Below are 26,946 nucleotides of genomic sequence, written 5' to 3'. Positions count from 1 at the left end.
TAAGGGACTCCATTAAATACATGTAAGCATGCAGGGTCATAAGGAAGTGATAGAGCATTCCAGAGATGAGTAAATTAAAAAAAAGAATAACAACATCAACTCCATGATGAGAGTGATCATATGCAATTGCTTTTTGTGGTGGTTTGAAAGAAAACGTCCCCCAATGGAAGTGGCGTTATCAGGAGGTGTGTCCTTGTTGGAGGAAGTGTGTCACTGAGGGAGTAGGCTTTGAGGTCCTTTTGCTCAAGCATCCCTCAGTGTGACAGTTGACTTCCTGTTGCCTGCAAGATGTAGCACTCTCAGCTATTCCCCCAGCACCACATCTATCTACATGACACCGTGCTCCCCATCATGAAGATAACGGACTGAACCTCTGAAACTGCAAGGCAGCCACAACTATTAAATGTCTTCCTTATAAGAGTTGCCGTGGTCATGGTGTCTCTTCACAGCGATAGAAAGCACAATTAAGATACTTTTAAAAGTGAAATTAAAAGCCGGGCAGTGGTGGCACACGCCTTTAATCCCAGCACTCGGGAGGCAAAGCCAGGCGGATCTCTGTGAGTTCGAGGCCAGCCTGGTCTCCAAAGCAAGTTCCAGGAAAGGCGCAAAGCTACACAGAGAAACCCTGTCTCGAAAAACCAAAAAAAAAAAAAAAAAAAAAAAAAGTGAAATTAAGTTATGGAAATTTTTTTTTTTTTGAAAACTTATTGTGGAGATTCAAATTTTCACCTGATTCAAATCTTCATCCCATCTGCTAGGTTTTAAACAGGGACAAGTAGTGGTCCTTATTCATCATTTAATCTGGCCTCTGTGTTATTAGCCAAATGTCCTACATAGTTTCATCACTTAGGAAAATATGAATGGAATTAAATTGCATTACCAGTCTAAGGTTTTTATAAATAATTTTTCTACTCATTATTTTTTCACTGGGGACGTTATAAAATCTATAAGTCTCTAAGGGGTTTGTTTACATGCTTCAGGAATATATACGAATCATTTTTTACAGTGCTAATGCTCTATGTGCTGGTATCCTTAGCCTATAGTTACTAATAGTTTTTGTTTGTACGTTCCTTGTAGAGGTCAGATTTCAATGCAAGGGGTTTTTATTTTTTTATTTTTTTTTTTTTTTGGTTTTTCGAGACAGGGTTTCTCTGTGTAGTTTTGCGCCTTTCCTGGAACTCACTTGGTAGCCCAGGCTGGCCTCGAACTTACAGAGATCCGCCTGGCTCTGCCTCCCGAGTGCTGGGATTAAAGGCGTGCGCCACCACCGCCCGGCGCAAGGGGTTTTTAAAATAAAATATGGTCCTTAGCGTTCTCATGGTACCTGTCTCAATCAAGATGATAGACAGAAACACAAATCAGTTTCCCCATAAATCTTGGGGAACATAAAGAGACTTGGTCAAATGTGTCAGCTCTGAGAGCTAGTTAGGAAGCAGGCCAACAGAGTAGAACAGAGAATTTACTTCATGGATAAACAGATGCTCTCTACTGGGTGTCTGCAGAAGGTAATGAATATGTGGACTTTTCTGCTGCTGAGTCATGCTAACCCAGAGGAAACTTCATGTCAACACCGAAGTGTAAAGTGATCCAATTAGGTAAGATTACCATTTATCTCCATATATCCCTTGTGGTTCTTCAGGCAAGTTGGTTTCCATAATCAAATTATTGCCGAAGACCAACTCACAATAGTCTGATAGAGTTCACATTTCCATCATTTTATTTACTCGTAAAATATTCCTCTATCATAAACTTGTGAAATCCACCCTGTCAACAAATTTCACTGGGATCACAAACTAAGTCATCATAGACTTCTGGGAATCCAGCCTGAATAAAAACAGCAAAATCAGAACATCTATTATAAAGAGCCTTTTCTAGGGGCATGCAGAAAGTCTGTCAGTGTTTATTTAAAAAAAAAAAAAAGCCCACATTTATCCTTGCATAGTGATTTACCTATTAAGCAAGATGAATATTTTGATCATAGATGACCTCTCAGAAATAGATACGTTATGAAAACATCTCTAACTTCTACTCCTTATTCTGCCCATCTATGGCAGCAAAAGCTCAGACTCAAGGCTGTCTCAGCACAGTGGATGTGTGGGATGAGTGAGGACACCGCCTTCCTCTCACACCTAGGCAGACCACAGAGGTCTAACTCCCTCACCAGTGCTCCGGAGAGCCTGAGATGGAGCCACGTTCCATTCTCCCTCTGCACATCTCTGATTGACTGTGCCCTGGTCTGTGTCCCTGTGATGATCCTCAGCCTTCTGGCCCAGAGCTTGGACTCTAAAACCCAGTTCTACACACTCAACAACCATGGCGTTACGTCATTGCTTTTCTCCTGTCTGACCAAAGCAGGTTACCTAATCATACACAGTCACAGGAAAAACACTGGGAGAAGCCGCCTGAAGCCTTTTGATTTTCTGCCCAAGTGTCTGAGGTCCACAGCAGGATCTCCTTCAAAGTGTTCGTCTCTGCCTCAGAACCAAGGTAGGACTCCATTATTACATCTACTTTCTATGATCAGAATGGATTAAATAAAATAATCTATAAATTTCCTGAGTTTTAGTCCATTCTTTTCTCCACCAACCATTCTTATTTCTGCTTATGATGTCACTGGGGTCAAAATACCTGGAAAATCATAGTTCTTTTTCTTTATACTGTATCCTCAAATTTGATAAGTCAGTAACATTTGATAATTCCTTCATCTAGGTGCTCTGACATTCAACCCACAGTATATTTCCACCACTACCATCCCAGAGAAGAAATTTATCATCTCACACTCTTATCATCCTAACTTATGTTCACACATGTGCATGCAAAGATGCATGTACGTGTATATATGTGCATATTATATACTCACATGTTTATAAATATATATGCCATAAAAATATACTTTATATAGACTCACATATACCCATATAAAATGTACACATATACAAAATACAAAATACACACACATGTAATATCAGAAGATGAAAACACCCCCACAGAACTCAAGACTTACAGGTTGACCTCCCCACCATCGATGATTAAACTTCTCTCGCCCCCGAAGATGGAAAGTAGCATCAAATACAGGATCATACATTGAGTTGCCAACAATTCCATGGGATTCTGGATATAAACCCTTTGTATAAGAGCAATTTTATTGTTAAAATAGCAATGTAATACTCTGCATATATTAGTTCTATTATCAAATTTCTTATTATAGAAAACTTTATAATATTAAATTAACCAAATCAAGTAGACTATATATAGCTTTTACTTTGATTTTATTGTTAAAATAGCAATGTAATAATCTACATATGTTAGTTCTATTATCAATTTTCTTATCACAGACGATTTAATAATAATACATAATTACCCAAATGAAGTGGGCACATATAGCCTTTACTTTGAGTCTGTTTTTGCACACATGAGTCATAGCTAATTTTAAGTCATTTCAGAAATGTAAGATCATGATAAGAAATATAATATTTGGCTTCTTGACTGCTGAGACTTAACAAAATAGACATTCTTACTACTTTATTTGGAATGGACACGTCTCCAAAGAATATTCAATTTATGATTATATTTCTTCTTCAAATTAATAACTTATAAAACAATAATAATTAATGGAAAATTGTACTTAAAACAAGAAAATTGGGTAGCATTTGGAATATTAGAAAATTGAAACATAGACGCCCTTCTGAAATCAACATTCTTATTTGAAAATTCAGAAAATAACTGATAGACACCCCTGAAGTTGAGAGTTGAATGGGAAGTTTGGCAAGAACAGCACTTGAAAAGGCTTCAATTTTAATTTCAAAACACAATTTGGTTACTCACAAAGCTGTGAGTGTCACGTCCTGTCAACAATGGAGGCAAATGGAGGGAAAATGATTTTCTTTGAATACTGAACAATATGGTTTTGGGTTTTTTTGTTGGTTGGTTGGTTGGTTGGTTGGTTGATTGGTTGGTTTTTGTTTTGTTTTTTTATTTTTTTGGTTTTGATGTTTCAAGACAGAGTTTTTCTGTGTAACAGCCCTGGCTGTCCTGGAATTCACTTTGTAGACCAGGCTGACCTGAAACTCACAGAGATCTGTCTGCCTCTGCCTGGGATTAAAGGTATGTGACACCACATGCAACAGAGTTTTCCATCTTTTTGCTTTGGTTTTGGTTTTGTTTTTGCAAGACAGGGTTTCTCTATGTAGCCCTGGCTGTCCTGGAACTCACCTGCAGACCAGGCTGGCCTCCAACTCAGAGATCCGAGGATAAAACTGATTCTCCAAAGTTGTTCCCTGACTTCCACATATGTGAGCGCGCGCGCGCACACACACACACACACACACACACACGCACGCACGCACGCAGCACGCACACGCACACACACACACACACACACACACGCACACGCACACGCACACACACTCTCTCAAACACATGCATGCCCATGGACACACACAAACGCACACATATACATGCACTCGCCAAATAAATAGGTAGATTTAGCCGATACAAGTCAGACCTTACATTTTTAAGTAACTTTTTTCTTTGTTTCTGTTTTTGTTTTCTTTAAGAGAAAGAAAAAAACATGAAGTTGGGTGAATAGGGAAGGGGATGGTCTAGGAAGAGTCAGGAGACAGGAAAGAATACAATAAAAATATGCTGTGGGAAATTCCCAAATAATATATTTTTAAAAAAAAAAACAAATATTTTTAAAAATTAAAGTGTGTTCTATATTTTAAAAAAATAAACTTCCCTTCAAGTCATTCCAGGGCTAAATCTGACCTTTGACTATTCATTACTTGAGAACAAATACTTACAGTGGCCAAAGTGTACAGGTTAGGGAAGGTTTTTGTGGGGTACACAGGCCTCATGTAGGGAGCATGTGTGCCACAGGAGCCTGGAAGCACAAAATGCGTTATCAGGACAAGAGAACCACCCAGAGCCACTTCGTGCGGAAAATTCATTTCCTCGACTGTGAAAACACATTACTCTTCCTTTTCTATTTCCAGTAATGAAATGTATTTAAAAGAAGAAAAAGAAAGAAGGAAGGAAGGAAGGAAGAAAGAAAGAAAGAAAGAAAGAAAGAAAGAAAGAAAGAAAGAAAGAAAGAAAGAAAGAAAGAAAGAAAGAAAAAGAAAGGGAGACAGGGAAGGAGGGAGGGAGGGAGAGAGGGAAGGAGGGGGAAAGAAGGAAGGAAGGAAGGGAGAAAGGGAGAGAGGGAAGGAGGGAGGGAAGGAAGGAAGGAAGGAAGGAAGGAAGGAAGGAAGGAAGGAAGGAAGGAAGGAAGGACAGTGGCTCCATGGCTCTAGAAGTAAGTCCACAGTGCAGCGATGACTATCCTGGAAGACAGATGAGAACATGCAGTGGAGAAGTGACTTACGCAGTTTCTCAATGTTGGGCATGACTTTGCTGCCTTTCTTCATGTACGATGCACGGAACCCATCCACAGAGAAGATGATGAGCGGAGGGCGGACAAACCTTAAACAGTAACACGGGAAGTCTCAGGGAAACTACTGCCGCACACATTCCTCAGTGGGACCCATCAATACCAGAGAGACCCAAGAAGGGAGGGACGTGGGCAAGCCTGGGCTCCCAACCACACAACATTTGAGGCAACTGAATTCAGAGATAAATTGGCAAAGTCACTATGGCCAAGAGAAAGGTGACTCTACTGTTGTTTCCTACCTTGTAATCAAGGACCTTATACCACAGTTAAATATATGTATGTATTACGTATTATGTATTTATTATGGATTGTCTCCCAGTTGGAACCTGGAAAGTTCTTATCCATTCTTTAAAACTCAGCTCAAAGTTGCCTTTTCTATGACATTAGTTGCCCATGCCTCCATATTCTTTCATGATCTTAAGACACACCTCCTTTGCATTTATATATACATTATTGTGTATCTTATTATAGTCATCTGTTAATAGGCTTCCCTTCTAGAGTTTCACGATGACCCAGAACTTGCTATGTAGACTAGGCTGGCTTCAAGCTCACAATCTTCCTGCCTTAGCCTTAGTGGATTACAGGCATGTGCCACCAATGTCTGATGTCAATAAATACTTATCAGATATATTAGTGAATTGCTGACTACATGAGTAATGTAAAATTAACAACAATAACACTCTTTCCACTAGACCTAGGCATCATAAAAATTCCTTTAGTTTGTTATAAAATTGTTTCCAAGATGATTTAAATTATAAAGGATTTTAAAAGTCTCTATCAGGCAAGGACTCACTAATCCAAGCCAAGAATGGATGAAATGGTACAGTATTATCCTAAGGGTGAGGTTAGTCAGTCATAGCAGAATTCTGATCTATGTGCAGAGTTCTTTCTAATAATTTGAAGTTAACTGAGCAACTCTTAGCTTGTGTCCATGAGAAGCTGTGTAACAAGTAAGACATTTTAAGGGGGCCATATATAAAACAATCAGAAATTGTTTCATCCCATTCCACACATCCAAAGTGTTTAGATGTCTTTATTTTTCTTTCCTTTTATGCCTAATTAAGATTTTTTTAAGGAAGGAAAAATAAAGATATCTAAACACTTAAATTCTGCATCCCAGACTATAATACATATATACGTACACACATACATACATATAGATATTTAAAGACTATATAAATTATGAAAACACATTTGTTGAAAATGTATTTTCTGCCAAGCATTGTAAAGACCCATGAAGTCTACACAGTTTCCTGGAAGGCATAAGTGCCCAATTTTGGTCACACTTGAGCTGTTAGGTGTCACTGAGTTTGACTGTCCCCCAGCAAGACACCCCTTTGTCAGCATAGAGCACTTCTACCGAATCTGGTAGGGGTAACCTTCTTGGATGACAGCTTTTAGAAGTTCTAGAAATCTCCTTCCTTTCCTCTCCTTCACACACTCACAAAGGCAAAAACCGAACTCAAGGGAAAATACTGAGGGGGAGGCCCAGTAGGAGAGCAAGCAGGGAATCACTGGAGGAAACGCATCCGTTAGTGGTCAGCAGACGCACGTCGGTGGACCATAGCAGACGCCAAGACTCCAGGGTGCACAGCAGTGACAGGAGAAAGATGCAGGAAAAAAGAACATCAAAGCTTCAAGATACGACTGGCGACACGGCTCAGCAGCTGCCTGCTGATCTGAGTTGATCTCCGGAAGCCATGTAAAGACAGAGAAGAGAATCGACTCCACAAAGTTGTTGTCTGACCTCCACGCGCTTTGGCACGAGCACTTACATATACATCCTGCACACACACACACACACACACACACACACACACACACACACACACTAATAATACACAAATGTGTTTTGTTTTACTTTTTAAAGCTTCAAGATAGCTTGAATGGCAGCCTATTTATAAGAACTCATACAAGTTTATGTGTTGAAGTGGATGTCCATCTTAAAATGTTTGTAGCCGTTTACCCATCTATTCTTCATGATGGCTTATCAAGGAATGTGGAGTAATAGTTCATAATATCCATAAGACAAAATGCACTCACCCTGCAGGGCATTCGGGAACTTTTATTTCTTCACAGTCATCATCTACCCAGTGTGACTCTCCTACAAGGAAAAATGGGGACATTTACTACGAAGTCTATTTATAGACACCATCCAGAGGGGAGAAGCACAATGCCAGAATCTGTGTCCTGTTTGGTACTTGTTTCTGGGACACCATCTAAAAAGAAATTCTGAAATAAAGTCTAGTGTCTGCTCTGGCTTTTAAAGTACACCCATACATGGTGGGAAAGCTAAGATTTAATAACCTCAAGTGGTGTTTATTTCAGCTTTCAGAGCCTAAATGGTTTGTAGATTTAAAAAAAAAAAAAGTGGCGTCAGTGGACAAGATTTCATGTTTGTTTCCCTCCAAAAATAAACTGTTTGGTCATTAGATGGAACATTCTCTCCCTCCATGGCCACTAAAGATTTCAAAGCCATAGAAAGCATGACACATCTTCCCTTCAGATAGAGAAAAGGTTTATGTTGTTATAATAATACACAAGGATAACATGGAAAATTGCAAGAGATTTTTTTTTCCGACGAGAATGTGTATAGTACTGAATAAATGAAAAATCCAAGCTGTCTTTCATTCTTACCTTGCATCAAGATCTGAGAATGTAAGTCCTGCATGTGTGGAGGCCACAGGTCTATGTCAGCTATCTTTTTTCCGTCACTATCCATATGCTTTTCTGAGACAAGATCTCTCAATGAACCTGAAGTTCATGGATTGGCTAGACTTGCTGGCCAATGAGGCCCCAGAATCTTGCTGTCTCCATCTACCACCTTGCCTAGCTTCTTACATGAATTCTGGGGACCTGAATTCAGGTTCCCATCCTTCCACTGAACCATCATTTCCTCAGCCCAGAGTTATTTAATTAGGTTTCTGCTCTGGTTTATACCCCAGGAGTTCAAGCGCTACAGTATCCATCTCCAGTGTGGCAATGCTAAAGCCGTAGAGCCTTTAAGAGGTGGAGCCCATGGAAAGAAACTAGGTTGTGGGAGGACCATTCTCACAAGAGATGAATGCATGTATCTTAGGACTTCATTAGTTCCCACAAGAATGAAACGTCTTCTGGTTGTTTGGCTTGAACTGGTTTGGGGGCACACAGGCAGGGGGATTGGGATCCATCCCTGGTGCATGGGGAGGCTTTTGGGAATCCAGTGCCTGTGGTGTGACGCCTTGTGCAGCCTTGGTGCAGTGGGAAGGGGCTTGGACCTGGCTAGGCTCAGTGTGCCGGGCTCTGCTGACTCCCCATGGGAGACCTTGATTTGGGAGATGTGGGGATGTGGGGTGGCTTGGGAGAGAGGACTGGGGGGTGGGAGGAGGGAAGAGGCGGGATCTGTGGGTGGTATGTAGAGTGAGTAGAAGTTTTCTTAATAAAGAAAAATGAAAAAAAAAAAAAAAAGAATGAAATGCCTTCATTGTGGTAGAATCTGCCCTGTTACAATGTAGCCCAAAAGTCATCATCAAAGGTCAAACAGATGGGACTTTCCAATTGGGGACTTTAAGCCTCTAAACTGTGAGATATCTCATCCATAAAAAGGTGTAACAATGCAAGAGATATAAAGTCGGCATTCTTTGAAAACAGAATTGTCAATAAGCATTTACCTTAAGTTTCTCTAAGATAGACAAAAATTACTTGTCTTGAACTGACGTAAAACTTGTGACCAATATCTTACAGAATTTCCTCCCATATATAGAACACTTGGAAGTCTCCCATGGCCCAGAACCATCTGGCTATTGGATGACCATATAGGCTAGTAAGGAAGCTGAATTACCTTTACAAAGATTGAGTAGCTCAGGGCAGCCACGTGAAGCTCACTACAGTATTGAAATCAGAATTCAAACCACCAAAAATGGCCTTAACCTGTCATGATTCAGTGGCTGATGGGATCCAAAGACCTTTCTCCTTGTTTTTCCCCTTCCTTCTCTTAATAGCCTTGATGTCTTCCTGTTATACTTACTACATAAAGATTAAAAGGAAAAGAGAAATAAATTCTTGATGAATGTCATGCTTCAAAATGAGAGCATAACTGTTAGAGTGGAGAAAGCTTCACAACGCAATAGCAGTAAAGGAAGGTCTCCAGAGCCACTTACACCTCACAGAAACGACTTCCTCCTTTCATGAAATCTCTTTTTTTTTTCTTAAGTAGGGATTTAATCCAGGATCTTGCACATGCTATCTGCCTAACTAGCCCTTCCCTGAAGTCATTTAACAGAAACGCTTCGTAAACATTCTGTGCCAGAGAGGAAAAGGTCTTAATTTAGGAAATAAGAGGTGATGTAACCTAGAGAGATTTTTAAAAAATCATGCTTTCTTGTTTAAACATCTCTAAGTGGCTGTCATGCTTCCTTAAATGTCTTGATAAATGGAGCTGTAACTTTTATGTGTTCTGTACGCCACTGGCCATTAAGATCATAAAAACATCATAGTCTACCATCAACACACATGCACATACATATTATAAAATAAGGCTTTGGGTGTAACCAAATCTGTTGATTCTTTATTACCTTTACCAGCAAGCACCTCCAGCCCTAAGCTGCTGCTTAGGGCCTTGGCCAACAGCTTACATCCACTGAGAACAAAAGTCATGCTCCGATGTTTCAAGGGACTCTGTGATTTACTCTTTGCCACAGAGTCTCTTTTCCTGTCGCTGTGATAAAACACTCTGCAAATAGCAACTCCAAGGAGAAAGGGTTTGTTTCAGCTCATGCATCAAGGGGCAGTCCAGCATGGAAGAGGGAAGTAAGGCAACAGGGATTTGAAGCAGCCCATCTTACCTTGTTCACAATTAGAAAGCACAGAAGCCAAAACTGCCTGCTAGTGCTCAGCTCCATGGTATACAGTCCCGGAGCCCCTGCCTAGGGAATGGACCTGCCCACAGTTAACAGGGTCTTCCTAGTAAAATGCTCAGCCCTAAAGAGGACATCTGTACAACCCACTCTAAGGCTCAAGGAACATTGTGGAAGAAGCGTGCAAAGAACCTAAGTGTGTAAGGACAGGGAGAGGAGCTGTAAAATGCTGTCTGCTGAGCATGGCATAGCCAATGCGCTCATACGCCCATGGCGGCTGCAGGTGCCTGCAATGGGCCTGCACAAGAATGAGGCTGCCAGCAGCTAAGCATCAGCCTAAGAGGGAACTGCCGTGACCCACTGGCTGCTGCTGAATTCTAAGGACCTTAAACCTAAGGTCATACATAGCTGGACATGGTTACATTCCATGGAATTTAAAATAAAATGTCATAGATGTGGGAAACGTGCTTATGGGGAAGGGGAGAATGGGCGTAGAAGGGAGATGAAAATGGGTGAAGGACTACGGTAAATAGAAAGCACTATCTACAATACATGAAAGTTATCAAAGAACCAATTCTGTAAAATTTATTTTAAAAATACATGTCTTGGGAACCTGAGAGGCTGCTCAATGGTTAAGAGCACCTACTGTTTTTCCAGAGGACCAAGGTTCAATTTCTAGCATCTGCATGGTAACTTACAACCATCCATCACTCCAGTTCTAAGGGATCTGACACCCTCTGCCGATCTCCATGGTAACCAGACATGCATGTGGCTCACAGACATGCATGCATGCAGGCAAAACACTCACATACATAAAATTATAATTCTGAGGCTGGAGAGAAGGCTCAGTGGTTAAGAACACTTGGTGCTCTTTCATAGGATTCAAGTTTAGTTCCCAGCACCTACATGGTGGCTTATAACCATCCATAACTCTAGTTCCAGAAAATCTGACACCCCCTTCTGATATCCACAGGCACTGCACACCCACGGTGTGTCTATATCCATGCAGGCAGAACACTCATACACATCAAATAAGTATATAAAAAAATGCAATTCTTCCCCACCTCCAATCCCCACATGTTAGACGTTACACCCAGGCAATTCAAGGTATCTTGGGGTATGCCCCGTGTTTAATCTCTCATGGTTGTCTAAAAGCACGTACCTTTGCAGACCACTTGGTAGTTGGTACAGCAGTCTCCCCTGGACAGGCAGTCTTCTGAGCAGTGACAGGCATTCTCCTCGTTTCGTACTTCTCCACATCTGTCTTTGGTGCACTCCCAGCCACGAGCTGAAATCATCACAGCGAAACACTCTCACTGCTGCGCACAAACCCAATGAAAGGGGCCGCAGCTGCTTACAAGAGGTTCCAATGCAAAGAGCCAGAAGCCCACATCATTTAATCTGTTTGTGAAACTTGAGTCAGCCAGAGGCCGAGAAGACATTTGGAGAGCTGACAGATAGGATGAATTTCTCATTTTTCAAAGCAGAGGGCAAACTCACAGCACAACTGAGCTCTCATAGAAAAACAAAACCCAGAAAGCCAAAGAATCCCCACCCCTCCAGAACTGCCCTAAGTACCACAAAAAGAGAAAGTATAAGGAAGCATTAATGCCCTCAAAATCCTAACTGACCAAAATGTGGTGACTGCCAATGAAGCTCCCTGCCTCTAAGGAGGTCACTAAATGGGTTACAGTCCTGCCTGAGTGATAGCTCAAGATTCAATTCTTCAAAGAAACATTTCATTTTAATCCCAGTGCTATTGTCATATTTTTAATTAAATTTTTTGGCCAATAAACTACAAGTCTTATGAAAAGTTTAAAAAAACATATTTCACTATTATATTTCACTTCAGATATAAGACTATGAAATTAACTGGCACATTCTAGGTGTTCATTGAATACTTATTAAATGTCCTTAGAACAGGATTGGAAATGAACTATGATTCTTGAAACTGAGGACTGTAACATAAGGAGCTTTTATGGTGAATCCAGATATTTAGTTTTTCTCATAATCTGACTGTCTTGTTGTTTTCCATACCCTGAGTGCTGAGGGTTCAGTGAAGAGCAAATGACAAGAGTTCTGTCTTCCTGGAGCTCACATCCAAGAGAGAAAGATCCATGAGGTAACCAACAGGCACCATTGTTCAGCCATGGGAATGCGTGAAGGAGACTGTAGTAGAGCTACTGAGGGAATGTTCAAGGAAAGTGTCTCTGAACCAAAATACACTTGGGTACTTCAAGCCTCCATCTTTCAAGATGTGCAGTCAGCAGAAAGAAGCAATGGGCTGCTAAACCAGCCATTCTCAACCTGTGGGCCGTGACCCCTTTGGAGGATGAATGACCCTTTCACAGTGGTTGCCTGAGACCATCAGAAAACACAGATATTTACACTGTGATTCATAACAGTAGCAACATTACAGTTATGAAGTAGCAATGAAAATAATTTGTAGTTGAGGGTCACCACACCATGAGGAACTATATTAAAGGGTCGCAGCATTAGGAAGGTTGTGAACCACTGCTCTAAAGCAAGGCTGCTCCTTCATGACATTCTACCAAGAGGAGCCCTTGCTAGGTAGTTGAATAGATAGAGGTGGAATAGTCAGTGGATGATGTTCCAGCTGTTTGATGGAGCATTATGAAAAGATAGTGTTTTAAAAGCCTTATAGATATAGATTCTGCCTACCACGTGATTGTATATACATACACACATAACTATACATACAATATCCAGACAAACTAAACAAAGAGAAAAAAAAAACCAGGGAGAGTTTATACAGAAATCTTAAGCTTGCTTCCTGTAGCAGAACCTCAAAAAACTTTTCTCCTTTCAACTTCTTATTGTTATTTGACATTTGATTCTTCCACATTCAAAACATGTTGACTTTAGACACAGGAGAATAAAGTGTTTTACAAAATGTTGCTATCGTCTGTGTTAAACTAGGAAGAAAGGCATGAGCTACATTCAAAGAGAATGAAGCCAGTATCAGAAGTGCAAGGAATTTTAAGACGAGAATGTTGGAAGGTTGACGTAACTCATCAGGGGCAAGATACTCAAAGTACGGCAGAAACATAGAATGTTCTAAAATCTGATGCTAAGCAGACAGATTGCTAGCTTGCAATTATGTCTTAGAGTAAAAGAGATCTGTGGGACATCTGTTCTACCCATGCATTCAATTTACAAGAGCCTCAGCTCTTAAGCTTACGAAGTCATAGCTGAAGAACCTGGTAAAAGTTCCACAGGAAATGCACAACAAAAACATATCTGAACACTTTGAAAATGCATTATGCAAAATATAACCTAGTGAAACCCCTATAGTTTGCAGGCTGAGGGAGAAATAGGTCCTAGTTAGTAAGGGAGTTTATGTTGATTTTCAAATAAATCAGAAACTAAGGTCTAAGTAAAAGCAATAATGTATCATTTCCAATAATATAAAAAAAGATCAGACACATAGCAATGGTAAACTGGGGTTTCCAAAATACCACACATGCATGGAAGCAATAATTTGTCAGGGGAGCTAAGAAATCTGTCTCCAGTGTTCAAAGTGGGGTCCTTGCCACTTTTCTTAGGTAGGTTGAATGAGGTTTTTGCCCAGGGGCAGAGGCATGGCCGTGAACAGGCAAGATACTCCAAAGTCCTATCTAAAAACATTGGGCTTTGAAAACAGAGTAAGTATGATGACAAAAGTGCCCAAGAATACTTTTTCCTTGGCTTGTGTGCATTCATTCAATAGCTCATATGTTCTAATGACCATTCTACTACAGGATAAATAAAATCAGGAAAACTTTAGAAGATGATTTCAGAGCTGCCCCAGAGCACAAGACCCCATGCCGATTCCATAAATGTTTTCCATTTGCACAGAAATCAGGGAATTAAAGTTTTAAACCTAGTACTTTCAAAATGTGCCCAGCGGTAGCCCACATACCCTAGTAGTGAGTGTGAGGTGGTCAGGAAGAGATGGAACTGAGAGAAATGGACAAAGGCCCGGCCTCAAATGCTTTTAAAAACCAATCTACAGTGCCTGCCGTTGGAAAGTGCCGTCTTTGGCTGGGCCGCGAATGGCTGAGCCAAGTTATTCATACAGAGTACGTTCTTCATACAACCATCAGTCATTCAGGAAACAAACTTATTCCACTATGTGCGTAGGCCAAAGCGGAGGTGCATCAACAGCTAGGAGCCGCTAAGCCGTCTCCTGGAGGGGAGAAGCATCCGGAAGTCACATACCTGTTTTCAAACAGAGTTCATCAAAGTCCTGGCAGCAGCTGCTGTAGCTCTTGCATAAGTTGTCACACCGACAGTCAGGAGGTCCAACCTCTTGAAGTTCAAAGCATCTACCCTTGCAGGATCCAGAGGTGTTGGTCCACGGAGAGTCAGATAACACTGCCGTTCGAACAACAGGCAAAGACAACAGCTTAGGGAGTGCTCATGTCACCAGTGAAGGAGTGGCATTTGGAAGCAATTGGTGTGGAAATGCCATCAGACTCTGCATGAGAAGCCTGTCTGCAGCGCCTGCTACCTGGGTACCTCATGCATGTTGCCCAACTTACCTAAACCATGGTTTCCTTATTTGTAAAGTGAGAGGTTCGTAAAAGTAATTCTAGATTGTAATGAGTACTGAATGAAACAACCCGTGTGATCTGCATACCAGGATACCAAATATAAACAGAGTAACAAATGCTGGCTCTGCTCATGATTTTGATTAGGACTATGCCTATGAAATGGCTAGTGCCCCTATTGAAAGAAGAGTTCATTTCCTATTTTTAAAACCCATCCTGATAGCTGAGCATGATCAAGCACTAAGGAAAGAAAAGAAGATTCAAGGCCAGTCTGGGTTGCGTAGCAAGATTTTGGGTGTAAAGCTGTCCCCACCAACAACACTGTAAGGAAATTTGAGTGGGAGTGGTCTAAAAACAGTCTGAACACATATGATAAGAGCTGAGCACTTTTGCAATCTCTTCTCACCATAAAAGCCATGTCAATCTAGTGTTATTGGAACACAAACGCCACATGGCCAAAACAAATCCTGTATCATTGTTTGCATGTGATATAATCTAAAAATCTCAAAAATTAACCAAAGTTTAATAAATGAAAGAATGTGATAAGATGAAAATTGAACAAATTCATTGTATGTGGGTAACATACAATTGAAAATTAACTAGAAGGTCTACCCATAATAGCATTTAAATGAAAAAATCAAGATATGAATTCAATAATACATATGAAGAAATGATTCAATGATTAAGAGCACATACTGCTCTTACAGAGGACTTAAGTTTGGTTTCCAGTATCCATATTGGGTAGCTCATAACTAACTATAACTCCAGCACCAGGGAATCTGATTTCATCTCTGGCCTCCATGGGCACTGCACTCTTTTGTACATACACACACACACACACACACACACACACACACACTAAAAAATGAAATCCTTTTATAAAAGAATATACTAAAGCTTTATGAAGAAGACAATTCTAGAAAAATTTAGTTAAATCATAGGCATACAATTTTAAAGATAAAAAATATTAATACCACAAAAATCCTAATTCATCCTAAACCAAAATATTCGCTACACTCACAAAGAAAAATATCCAGAATTCTAGAGAGTTGAGAGGATAGAAAAAGCCAACTGAAACTGGGTAGTGGTGGCACACAGCTTTAGTCCCAGCATTTGGGGGGGCAGAGGTAGGTGGATCTCTGAGTTTGAGGTCTACAAACCAAGTTTCAGGACAGCCAGAGCTACACAGAGAAACACTGCCTCAATAGATGATAGATAGATAGATAGATAGATAGATAGATAGATAGATAGATAGATAGATAGAGATAGATAGATAGATAGATAGATAGATAGATAGATAGATAGATAGATAGATAAGGTATCCAAAGGAAAAAGCAATTCAGTGACAAGATAGAAAAGTATATTCTGAAGGTAAATAATTAAGGTTGGTACTAAGAAATACATTCATCAATACTATGGATGAGGTCCAGAAATAAAACCAAATACATGAGTTTATTGTTTAAAAATAGCATTTCAAAAACAAAACAAAACATTTCCTAGTTTGAAATTTGCAACATTTTATAAATTCACAGATAATTGTCTGGCCGTTTTGTTCATTGTCTTCTATTTTCCATGCATATAGCGAGATGAAATATATATCACAATATATGTAACAGGTCTTAGCAAATATTATTTATGACATGATATTTGTAACTTCTGTATTTAGAAAATTACCATTTTTGTAATATATATATATATATATATATATATATATATCTTTTTTAAAATCAAGAAAAAGCAAGATGCAAGAGAACAGATATTAAATGACCGTGCTGAGTGCACTGATGCCGTTTATCTGAGTATGTAGTTCATCCCTTAGTCAACTGTCCCCTTCAGAGTCAGAATCACCCAATCCTAGACTTTATGGCATCAGATCAGTTGAGCTGAAGCAAACAGATCCACTAGACCGTGAGATGTGAAATGCTTTCTCACAGTTCATTCCGGGATGTTGAAATAAAAAGGAACCACATCAATTCAGTTTAGAAAATCATGTCTGTTTGTAACGCAGTGTCTTACCTCTGCTCCACAAACCAAATTTTTCTGTTGATTTTGGCCAGCCTATCAGCAGTACATGCTGAGCCATAAGAAACCATGGCACGCAAGAAGGAAAACTAGAGGGGGAAAAGAATCCCACAGCAAAAGGGAAAAGAGTGAAAAACTTGTAATTGAATGTTCTTTGTTTAAGGGTAGTGCTTGGATAGAATCATTCCAACAGCTGCCTAATAAATTCAAAGTAGTAATCGCTCCCATGAGCGGTGTCTGTAAATGCGCCCAGCTATTCTAATAGCCAAGGTAATGAGAAGAAGTCTGGAGGCGTTTTTTTTTTTTTTTTTTTTGAATATACATCCTTTATCGAGGGGTGACAAACAAAAACAAAAAGACCAAACATGTAAAAACCCAGGGTGCTAGAAATACAAACTCAATTCAGATTCAAGCTCATCTAGACCCTGGTTGTAATCCCTAGTGAGGTGCCTCTGAGCACCAAGTCAGGGAAGGGGACAGGAGTGAATTGGAGGCCAAGAGAAAGGGTGGGAAGGGGATCCCCTAGGTCTCCCGGTGTTCACCCCTACAGTGGTATCTCCATCTTCCCAATGACTGTGAAGATCTGCCAGGCCCTGTCCTCTTGGCCCCAACCTCACCCCAGCCAGGACTTGAAGGCCAGTGGCAATCGGTTCTCCCCTCCCTTGCTTAGTCCTCACTTGCTCAGGCTTCTAGCCTTATTCTTTTCCTCCATATTCTTCTCCGTGATTAGTAGCAGGTTAAGTACTGTAGAAAGCCACAGTGAGGCTGGGGGCCAGAAGAGGTGGGGTGGAGACGGGATGGAGAGGAGGGAAGAGCTGTCCCAGGACCCCTCTCTTCATGGGATCCCAAACTGTACAACCAGCTCTTCTTTCGCGTCCCGTCGTGCCCTCTTTGTGGGGTCCCAGCCAGTAATACTGTCTATGCTCCGTGTTTGTATTCCTCATCGAAATCTCTTCCCTAGACCTTCCTTTATTTTAAAATGCCTGTACACTTCCTAAGCTGGGTAGTGATCATTCTTTGCCCGTCCACACAAGGTGATTTTGTAAACATTTCTTTTGACCACAGCCATTCTCTCAATTTTCCCCTTGCCATCTTTGGAGAGGACTGCACTCCACTCAACAGCTTGCCTTCTCAGCTATGGACCTGCTTGCCAAGATGTCCACTTAGACAGCTGTCAAAGCTGCATCTCTACTGCAGAAACCATCTCAGAAAAGATGGGCAGGGTCAGGCTACCAGCAGCTTCCGTTAGGAGTGAGTTCCCGTGTGAATCAGGGGAAATGGGCCGAAATTCATTCTCAGATGACAGTGGCAAATTAAACTAACAACATCAGGAAGAAAAATGGAAAGATCATGAAAGAGACTTTCTCATCCAATGACCCCAAGGACCTTGAAATGTTCTAGCTTTAAAGACAAAAAGAGAGCCAGACTTGGTGGCACATGCTTTTGATCCCAGCACTCAGGAGGCAGAAGCAGTAGATCTCTGTGAGTTCAAGGCCAGCCTGGTCTACATACTGAATTCCAGGACAGCCAGAGCTACACAGTGAGACCCTGTCTCAAAAAAAAAAAAAAAAAAAAAAATCAATCAGTCTATCAATAAAAACAAAATAGTGCTTGAATTGAAAATTCACTTGGCCTTTCCAAGGTCTACTCCATCCCTTCTCCCTGCTGCCAGAACAAGCATAGTCCTGTTTATTCTACAAGTCACCCTCTGCACACTAGCTTTAAAACAAAAAAATGCCCAAAGTCTTTGTCCTTCTCCTACATCCAACCTAAGGATCGATTTGTTTTGTTTTGTTTTGTTTGGGGGGAGTTTTATTTATTATTTTCTTATTCATGTGGATAACATGCATGTGTGCAGGTGCACGTGCTATGGCACACATGTAGAAGTCAGATGAAAACTTTGTGGAATTGGTTCTTTCCTTGCACCTTTACATGAGTTCCATGAACGTCGGTCATCTGGGCTTAAGTAGCAAGCACCTTCCCCCACTGAGGCATCTCACTAGCCATAGACCTTTTGAAGACTTGTCTTTTTATTAGAATTGATCTAATATCAAATATGGAAAGGGTCTTCAGTAACGTGCCAGAGTTTTGCAATGTAAACCCCTCTTTATTTGATCTCAACAGAAGAGAAACATGGGCGCTTCAGTTCCGTAACTCATTGAGAGGAGGAAAGCAACATGGCAATGAATTGCTGCCATCCCAAAATTTCCATCGGTACTGAGAAAGCCATAAAAATCACAGAATACGAAAGACAAAAGAGCAAGCCAATGACAAGCATTCACAAGTGAGAAGAAGAGGGTGTGATGGGGCGTTTGCCAGGACTCCTGTGACACTGAAATTATAAGCTGCCTTTAATCTGCATCTTCAAATGATGCTATTTCACGTCAGAGATGAAGTCTATTCTCTAATTTTAAAAAGCAAACGTTTACAGGTCTATATAAGACGATTCTGAGGGACCTTGAATGTTAAAATGGATATTACACAATTACAATCTGCAACACCGCCCATGCTGTGTGCTCCTTCTCACCGAAGTATAATTTCATGGTTTAACAAAATGCAAATGTAAATTATAATTTCTTTCTTTCAAATCTGTAATTCAGATAAGAACAGGCAAGATTACTTTAAATTAGTTAAATAAAACCCCTTTTCAAGGACATTTCATTTCACTGTATACACAGAGGTGGAAAGGGAGGGAGAGGGAGAGGGAGAGGGAGGGAGGGAGGGAGAGCTAGAGTTAAAGCTATAAGCCTTTGGTATCATTTATTCTGCAGACGTATAAAAACCATGAACTATTGACAACTGAATTGGACAACTGGGAAGAGTCTAACTGATGGACAAGGGCTGTTACCAAAACTGACTCCATCCTATACTCTCAATCATATTTCTCTCTAAATCTCCCAGCTAAGTAGAAAATTCAAATCTGGAAGATGGTCAATAGGAGAGGTGATGTTTAAAGTTTCAAGGACTTCAGCCTAGCCCCAAGCTCGATGGACTTAAGTTTCTTCTACCAGGTTGGTCCCACTGGCAGGGTTACATGTTGTCCCCTCTCTATCCCTCCTGTTGTCCTTGGTGCTCAGCGCAGGTTGTCTGCTGAAAACACAGCCCTGAAATGGCCTGTGGGCTGATCATATGCCGGCTCCTTCTCTCAAAAGCATGAAAACAGAACCAGTTCCCTTGGGTCTGCTGTCCTGTCCCAAGTGTAACCTGCCAGCCAAGGCTTGGAACATGTGGTGGGCATTCAGGGTGCCGCTCGGCTAGGGCCTGGAATGCGGTCATCCACCTCTTCTGCATCATCCCTTCTTGACTGAGATGCCCCTCCCCCCATGTTCTCTGGGTGCTTTGGTATCATCCCTTCGCCAGCAAGCACCATTGGTTTATTCGCAGACCCGTGTGTCAGTTTTCACTGCTTCCTAAATATCGAACTTTCTAGAAACCGCCACTGTTCTCTCTTGTCTTTAGAACTACTGGGCCAGATTCCACAGCGGAGGGGAAGGTGGGATAGAGAGGTAGGGAAGATGGAGACAGACAGGCAGAAATGGATAAACTGATCCACCTGGCAAGTTTTCAAACATCTGTACTCTGAAAACACTGTGTCTATACACATAATATGGTCGTATGTAGAACAACTTCACAAACTACAAGAAAGCAGAATTCTGTGTCATTTAGATGAAAACTTTTAATATTTGAGGTTAACTTCTAGACCAGTGGTTCTGAACCTATGGGTTGCGTGACCCCTTTGGCAAACCTCTATCTTCAAAAATACTTATATTACAATTCATAACAGTAGCAAAATTACAGTTATAAAGTACCAACGTAAATAATTGGATGGTTGTGAGGTCATCCCCCCACTATGAAGAACCGTATTAAAGGAAGGTTGAGAACCACTACTTTAGACCATTTCAATAGTACTCAATGTAATGAATCGCATAGAGCTACGTAGCCAATCTTCTAGCAAACAAGAACATGTCATCACTTCCAATTAGGTGCTGTCAGCTCCATCAACTGCAAATGTAGACACTGGCCTTATAACTAAAGAGAATATAAAAGCTTCACCACATACCTTTTCTGACACACATTATGCTCATTCATTCATCTTACGTCATTTTGCTTTCAAAACTTTTCTTCTTCTGATTGAAGAATCAAGTCAGTGACTCTCATGTCAGTAAGCAGCTGCTCAGTTAAAATTTCAGATCATCACAGCACAGCCACATTATTTATCTGACTAACAAAGGCAGATCTTTTGTTTAATTTAGTTGATTCACACAGGGCCTTTCACTGTAGCCCCAAATAGCCTCAAACTTGCAACCTTCCTGTCTCAGCCTCCCAACTACTGGGATTAGAGCCGTTCCGTGCTATACCCTACTTTTGATTAACTAAGGAGTTTTCAGATTTTATACGCAGGCTCCGGATTTTGAGTGTTCTTTTGAAAGATTGGCTGGTTTTTTATCAGTTTTTAAAATCACGGGTTTTTATGGGATCCGTGTGTGTGTGTGTGTGTGTGTGTGTGTGTGTGTGTGTGTGTGTGTCTGTCTGTCTGTCTGTCTGTCTGTATGTATGTATGTATGTATGTCTGTGTCTGTGTGTCTGTGTCTGTATGTGTTTCTTGTGCTTTTCTTTGGCTCTTTTCTTCCTGTTTGAGTGTTTGTTTTGCCCTATTCTGGTTTGTTTGGTGCTTGGTTTGTTTTATCTTATTTTTATTCTTCTTCTTTAGCTGCCTGTTGGTTTTCTGAGACAGAAGAAGTGTGGATTCAGATGAGAGGGGATGCAGGGAAGATCTAAGAGGAGTTGGCGGGGGAACCCTAATTGGAATATACTGTATTTAAAAACCATCTATTTCCAATAAAAGAAATATCGAGAAAAAAAAACAAAAAGGAAAAAATCTATGTTGAACAAAGCACACTGAAATTTCAGATATATAAGCACAGAGAGTTCTCTGCTATATATAAGTAAATGGGAAAATCACTCCACTGAGCCCCACTCAACAGAAAACTGCAAAGTCTATGACATCCCTGAATTCTAAGTCAGATGATTTCATCCCATTGATTCAAACTCCCCAGTTTCTATGTTCAGTCTAACATGAAGCCACACTGAGCACTATACCCTATCTGACCACTTTCCTCACGGAGTGATGACTGACCATCATTTTATATCTTCCTACATTCTGCTGGGCTGTTATTTAAATTGCTCTCAACTGCACAGTGAGATTCCTAAAATTATCAAAGAACATGAGCCTTCTCATCCCTAGTAAGATTTTCTATTTTCTCCTAAAATTATTAGTTATGCTTTTCATTTCATATGTACTCAAAAAATCCATTACTCATGTGTTTTTAATCACTCATTTCCAACCAATAAAAATGATGATAAATTGGACTGAGTTATCGGATGTTTATTAGCCAAGTATTCACAAGCTCACAAATCCCATTTTGTCATACCAAAGTCACTTTGCTTCAAGTTCAAAGAGTACTATGTCTCCCTGGGTACTTCTGTAATGCAGATTCCTCCACGACTCCAGACACACCACATCCACATGCACCACACACAGTATGCAGACCACTGCTGGCACATACACTTTCTCTTCATCTCAAAGACGAATGGAGTGACCACGTCGGATGTTTGAAACAAAGATATCCAATTAAACTGCACTTAAATTTCCTTTGAAATTTGATGTCTGCCACCCATTTACCTTGGTGTCCATTTCCTGCGCTTTGTAAGTCACTTTGGTCTTTTGACATTTCCTACACATCTCAGGACCTGGGAGAACTCTTATTTCCCTCTGCTCCTAATAGATGACCAGGTCCTTCCTAACAATCAATCCAGCTACCAAGTGTGCTAGTTAGTTAATTATAAGTTTCTTTGCATGGTCACAGCCTTGGAGCAGACACCTCAGTTCACAGTGCAGCAGTGTGAGTATTCATGCATACAAAACATTCTCTGGAGCTACCAGGACTAAACCAGAAGCTATACGCCTTGAAAAAAAACCTCTTTGTCTTCCTCCTGTTGGTGAGACACCTGGTGACAGTGAGTTTGCAGGATTTCTTGGGAGCTTGAGAGTGTTGTTTAAAAAAAATTGGGGTGCTTTCTCTCAACTCTTATTTTAATAGATGTAGGAAAAATTCACCCAATGTTTTCTGATGCCAAAATTGTGCTAGTAGTCAGAACAGCCTATCACTTGTTATTTAGGAGAAACCCCCCTTCCCAATGTAGTCAGCGTTTAAAAAGATATGAACAACATCTACACTACGTTTTCCCCCACTTTCTAAAAGGCACCTTCGCTTTTTTCTATTTAAGCAGAAATGAACCCCAGTGCACAGACAGCAGGTAAGCTGCATCAAAGAGAAGTTTAAGAATAAAAACCACAGAAGAATAGCTAAACCCTGAAACTCGAGTGTAAATTGTATGGCGTCCTAAGACTACACTTCACATAGGTAGGTAGGCATAAGTGAACTATCACTAGATACCATGAAGGCTTAAGATAATGATTATATCAAACAATTCAAGACGTAAGTATTCTGTAGTATATTTAATGCTATCTAATTGATGAGTTATACTATAGACTGGACTAGTTTCCCAGAAGTAATATTGACAATATTGACACATTCATTCTCGTATCTATTTCCTATGGCATATGGACGTAGTTTATTATACAAGTAATGTTTTCAGGGGGTAATACATTTAATCTATACTTTTTGAGTTTTCTGGTAGAGATCTCACACACTTAAGAGAGGGAAGAAACAGGACAGAGATAATTGATGATTTTTTTTAAAATAAAAAATAGAAAACTTCTAAGCTGATCCTCACTGCTGAGGGCTGAAATTTTATAAGTGACTTGCCTGTGACCATAGCACTTACTAATATGGACCCAGGGTGCCAGGCTGGGACCTTCATGATCCAGTTCCCAAAAAAAAGTCAAGTTTGAAAATAATGCACTTATTAAAGAAACACCATTTATTCCTGTCGATATCATTTAAGGGAAGCAGGAAAAAGGTTCCTTTTAGGCTCCTTGGAAAGACCCGGCAGTGGCTGTCAGAGCCACATGCCCACACCAAGGGCCCTGTCTGTTAGTCACAATCAGCCTTAGCAGGAGTGAAAAAGAGGGCTTTGAAGACAGCATTTGCCTCCAATAAAAACAGCATTCTCTTCTGGCCCAGTGACCCCCTCTCCTCCGTCCCCAACGAAACACAATGAAGTCTTGTCCGTTTGGGCTCCCTGGGGCCACAATGTCTTAAGATCTGTTTTCTCCTCCTTCCTTCAAACTACGCCTCACCTCAGCTCCCTCACCCGCGTTTCCTACTCTTCCTTCAACCTTCCCAAGCCTAATTCAAGTAACTTGCTCGCCGTGTGGGAGATTCACTATCCCATCATCCCTTGTTTAATAATACACATTTATGGTGGTGTAAAGACAAGTGGTGTTTCATGCTGCTCCAACCAAGAAATGCAGAGGAACACAAAATTCCCAGGAAGACAGAAGACATCCTGTGATGTCAGGAAAAGGGAAGCAAACATTGCCCCCTAGAGTGCCTAGAGTCATTTCAAATGCAATTTTTAATTCTGAAACCAGCAGCAGCTCCAATTTCCAGGAAATTAACCAAGTCATTGCCTCAGAGCAGGTCGGCGGAGGCCCCTCGGCCAGCACGAGCGTTCCTTTATGAAGCCCCACTCGGCTCGGTGCGCTGCAAAGGCGCCCCTTTCACTCCGGCTGCGGCGTCAGTGAAGTCAGGCAGGCTCCGAAAACTCACCTTGCCTCCTTTCAGAAGAAAACACAGGGAATGCAGATCTGCTCTTGAGACTCACTTTGAGGGTTCCCTTACTCTCAGTAAATCTTAGTCCCAAAGTTCTGAATTTCTAAAATTTCATTTAAAAAAAAAAACAAAAAACCTTCCTTTCTTCTCACTCCTAGGACATAACTTTCTGGTAGCAAATAATGTACTTTACAGCTTATGGCAGCATCCCTCTGTGTCACCCCTCTGTATCACACGGAGCTTGTCAGCCTCATCCCTCTCCATCAGTAAACCGATACCTGTTCTCTCTGCAGTCAGCCTGGCTTTATTTATGAACAAAGATTCTCGTTCTTTTTCAATATTCATAAATTTCAGGGTGCAAAAATGTAAAGTCAGTTATTAAGAAGTGACAGTCAATTTTTCTGATTACAATAACATACCTGGGGGCTGGAGAGATGGCTCAGTGGTTAAGAGCACTGGCTGTTCCTCTAGGGGACCCAGGTTCAATTCCCAGCACCCTCATGGTGGCTCACAACTGTCCATAACTCCAGTTCCAGGGGATATGCATAGGCATGCATACAAAATATTCATACATATCAAATAAAATAAAACAAAAGAGCACACTTTACAGCTAAATTATAGACTAAATTAATTGCCCTTCAAGGTCATCTGAAAAATGAATGTCTGAAGGTGCTGACGTGGATTGCCTAGGTGCACCGTACTGTTAAAGAATCAGAAACACTAATAACTGCCCCCTCTTACCTGTGGGAGGTCCTTCGTCCCATTCTGCCCTCTTGATCCTGCTTGCTGTGAATGCTAAGCAGATGTTGACGCCAATAGCAAAAGTGAACCAAGATATCACCTAAGGGAATAAAGAGATCACGTCAAGCACGGCTAGATTAAACGGACTCAGAATTCATGGAAGCAGTTCAGATGAGCACAGCCACCCCAGCCCTGCCGATTCCGAAAGGCATTCTCAGATGATGTCTGGATTTGAACAAGGAGAGAGAGAGAAAAAAAAAATCGAATTCAAATGGAAGTGATTTCGGAAGACCGAGCGGCTCGCTCGTCGGTGCATCCTCCGCCTACCTGGTATGACCCGAAAGAGCCTTTTCTTGCCATGCCGAGGGATTCTTGGAAAGCCTCTGCGGAGTGTTCTCTGCGTGCCCTGACTGCACTGTGTTCGTTCGGGGCTCTGAGTTCAGTCTATTAACTCCAAGCAATCCCACCTGGGAAGTTGACAGGCGCCTCTGATTCGTCCAGAGCTAGATTTCATCACCGCTGGTTCACAAATTGCAACTCTGGGCATAAGAAGCTTAAGGCAACATCCTTCTTGGCCCCACCCCCCCGGGCGGCCCCTCCCCTCACACAGACACTTTCATGTGGTATCCTTTGGCAACAGAGGGATTTCTTGTGTAGCCGTGGCCAATAACAGTGCATGTTCGGTTTCTTCCCTCACAAATACATGGTTTGTCAAAAGAGAAACCAAATGTATTTTATCCGATAAAAATGAAACAGAACTGCCCGGAACTTCCCAACAGCTCGAAGTTTTTGCTATGTAATTATTCCAGGTCTTCAATTCCACAACTTCAGGGTTTTTTTTTTTTAACAAGAAAAAAAGATTACAATCTGTAAACCAAATAAATCTCTCTGTCCTTCCCATTTGTTTATTTTTCTAGCAGTTGGAATGACCCTGTCTCTATATAACTACACCCTCAGCTACTTCTGATTTCTTGGGAGCTTCTCCCAACGGAATCTTCCAAAACTGCAACTCACACAAGAGATAGCATTATCTCCCTCCATGTTGTTAAATTTTACAGAAGTAACTTTTATCAAAATACTGGGACTGCCCGCTAAGCTGCATAAAGTCCTTCTTCGTGTGAGGAAAGACAACATCATTCCAGTCTCTACCCATCCCTGACAAAGGTTAGCTTGTTTGTGGGGTAGGGGGTGGGGGTAAGAAGCGGGCGTAAGAGACAGTAGGGGGAAGCTTGAGTAGCCTTGAATTTAGCTTGGAAACGCCAATGGCTGCAAGGACTCCTGTTAAATGCTCATCTAGTTTGAAGAGGCTGTGTCCTGTGAGGTTGTTGTGTGTGTGTTGAAGCTTCTAACCTTAGTAATTCAGCAACTTGGCAACCACACCAAATTTGGAAGTCTCTAAATTGGAAAGCCGTTTACATGTTACATGCTTTTAGGATTCAAATGAGGGAAGGGTTGTTTTGGACTTTTCCCTGCCAGGCCCCTTGACTGTCATTCTTGCAGAGCACATATGTGCATACGTAAACAAACAGGAACCTTCCAGGCAGCCACGGCTCAAGGAGCCCCCATGGCTCTGTTCGCATAAAAACCTGATAGCACAAAAGCCAAGAGCTTGTTTACGTGGATTG

The 26,946-nt window shown here is 41.1% G+C and overlaps 1 protein-coding gene across 6 annotated transcripts in view; it reads right to left on the bottom strand.

Moving 5' to 3' along the window:
- Window positions 1–25,867, bottom strand: part of Enpp2 (ectonucleotide pyrophosphatase/phosphodiesterase 2) — an 84,694-nt gene extending 58,827 nt beyond the window's left edge. For 2 of the 6 annotated variants that reach the window (XM_059248139.1, XM_059248140.1), the window contains exons 1-8: window positions 25,649–25,867; window positions 25,322–25,421; window positions 14,488–14,643; window positions 11,429–11,554; window positions 7,475–7,535; window positions 5,366–5,463; window positions 4,803–4,882; window positions 3,005–3,124 (exon numbers count right to left, since the gene is read on the bottom strand). In XM_059248139.1, coding sequence (XP_059104122.1) covers window positions 3,005–3,124; window positions 4,803–4,882; window positions 5,366–5,463; window positions 7,475–7,535; window positions 11,429–11,554; window positions 14,488–14,643; window positions 25,322–25,421; window positions 25,649–25,681 — 774 coding nt within the window. In that variant the 5' untranslated portion in view covers window positions 25,682–25,867. The remainder of the gene's footprint in view (window positions 1–3,004; window positions 3,125–4,802; window positions 4,883–5,365; window positions 5,464–7,474; window positions 7,536–11,428; window positions 11,555–14,487; window positions 14,644–25,321; window positions 25,422–25,648) is intronic. The other 4 variants (XM_059248136.1, XM_059248138.1, XM_059248134.1 and 1 more) reach the window with 2 other exon arrangements.
- Between the last annotated feature and the right edge of the window lie 1,079 nt (window positions 25,868–26,946).

The sequence above is a fragment of the Peromyscus eremicus genome, chromosome 20 (assembly GCF_949786415.1).
Source record: "Peromyscus eremicus chromosome 20, PerEre_H2_v1, whole genome shotgun sequence".
In the NCBI taxonomy this organism is placed as follows: domain Eukaryota; kingdom Metazoa; phylum Chordata; class Mammalia; order Rodentia; family Cricetidae; genus Peromyscus; species Peromyscus eremicus.
The sequence above is the reverse complement of the archived record's forward strand: the minus strand, read 5'-3'. Positions and strand labels throughout refer to the sequence as shown.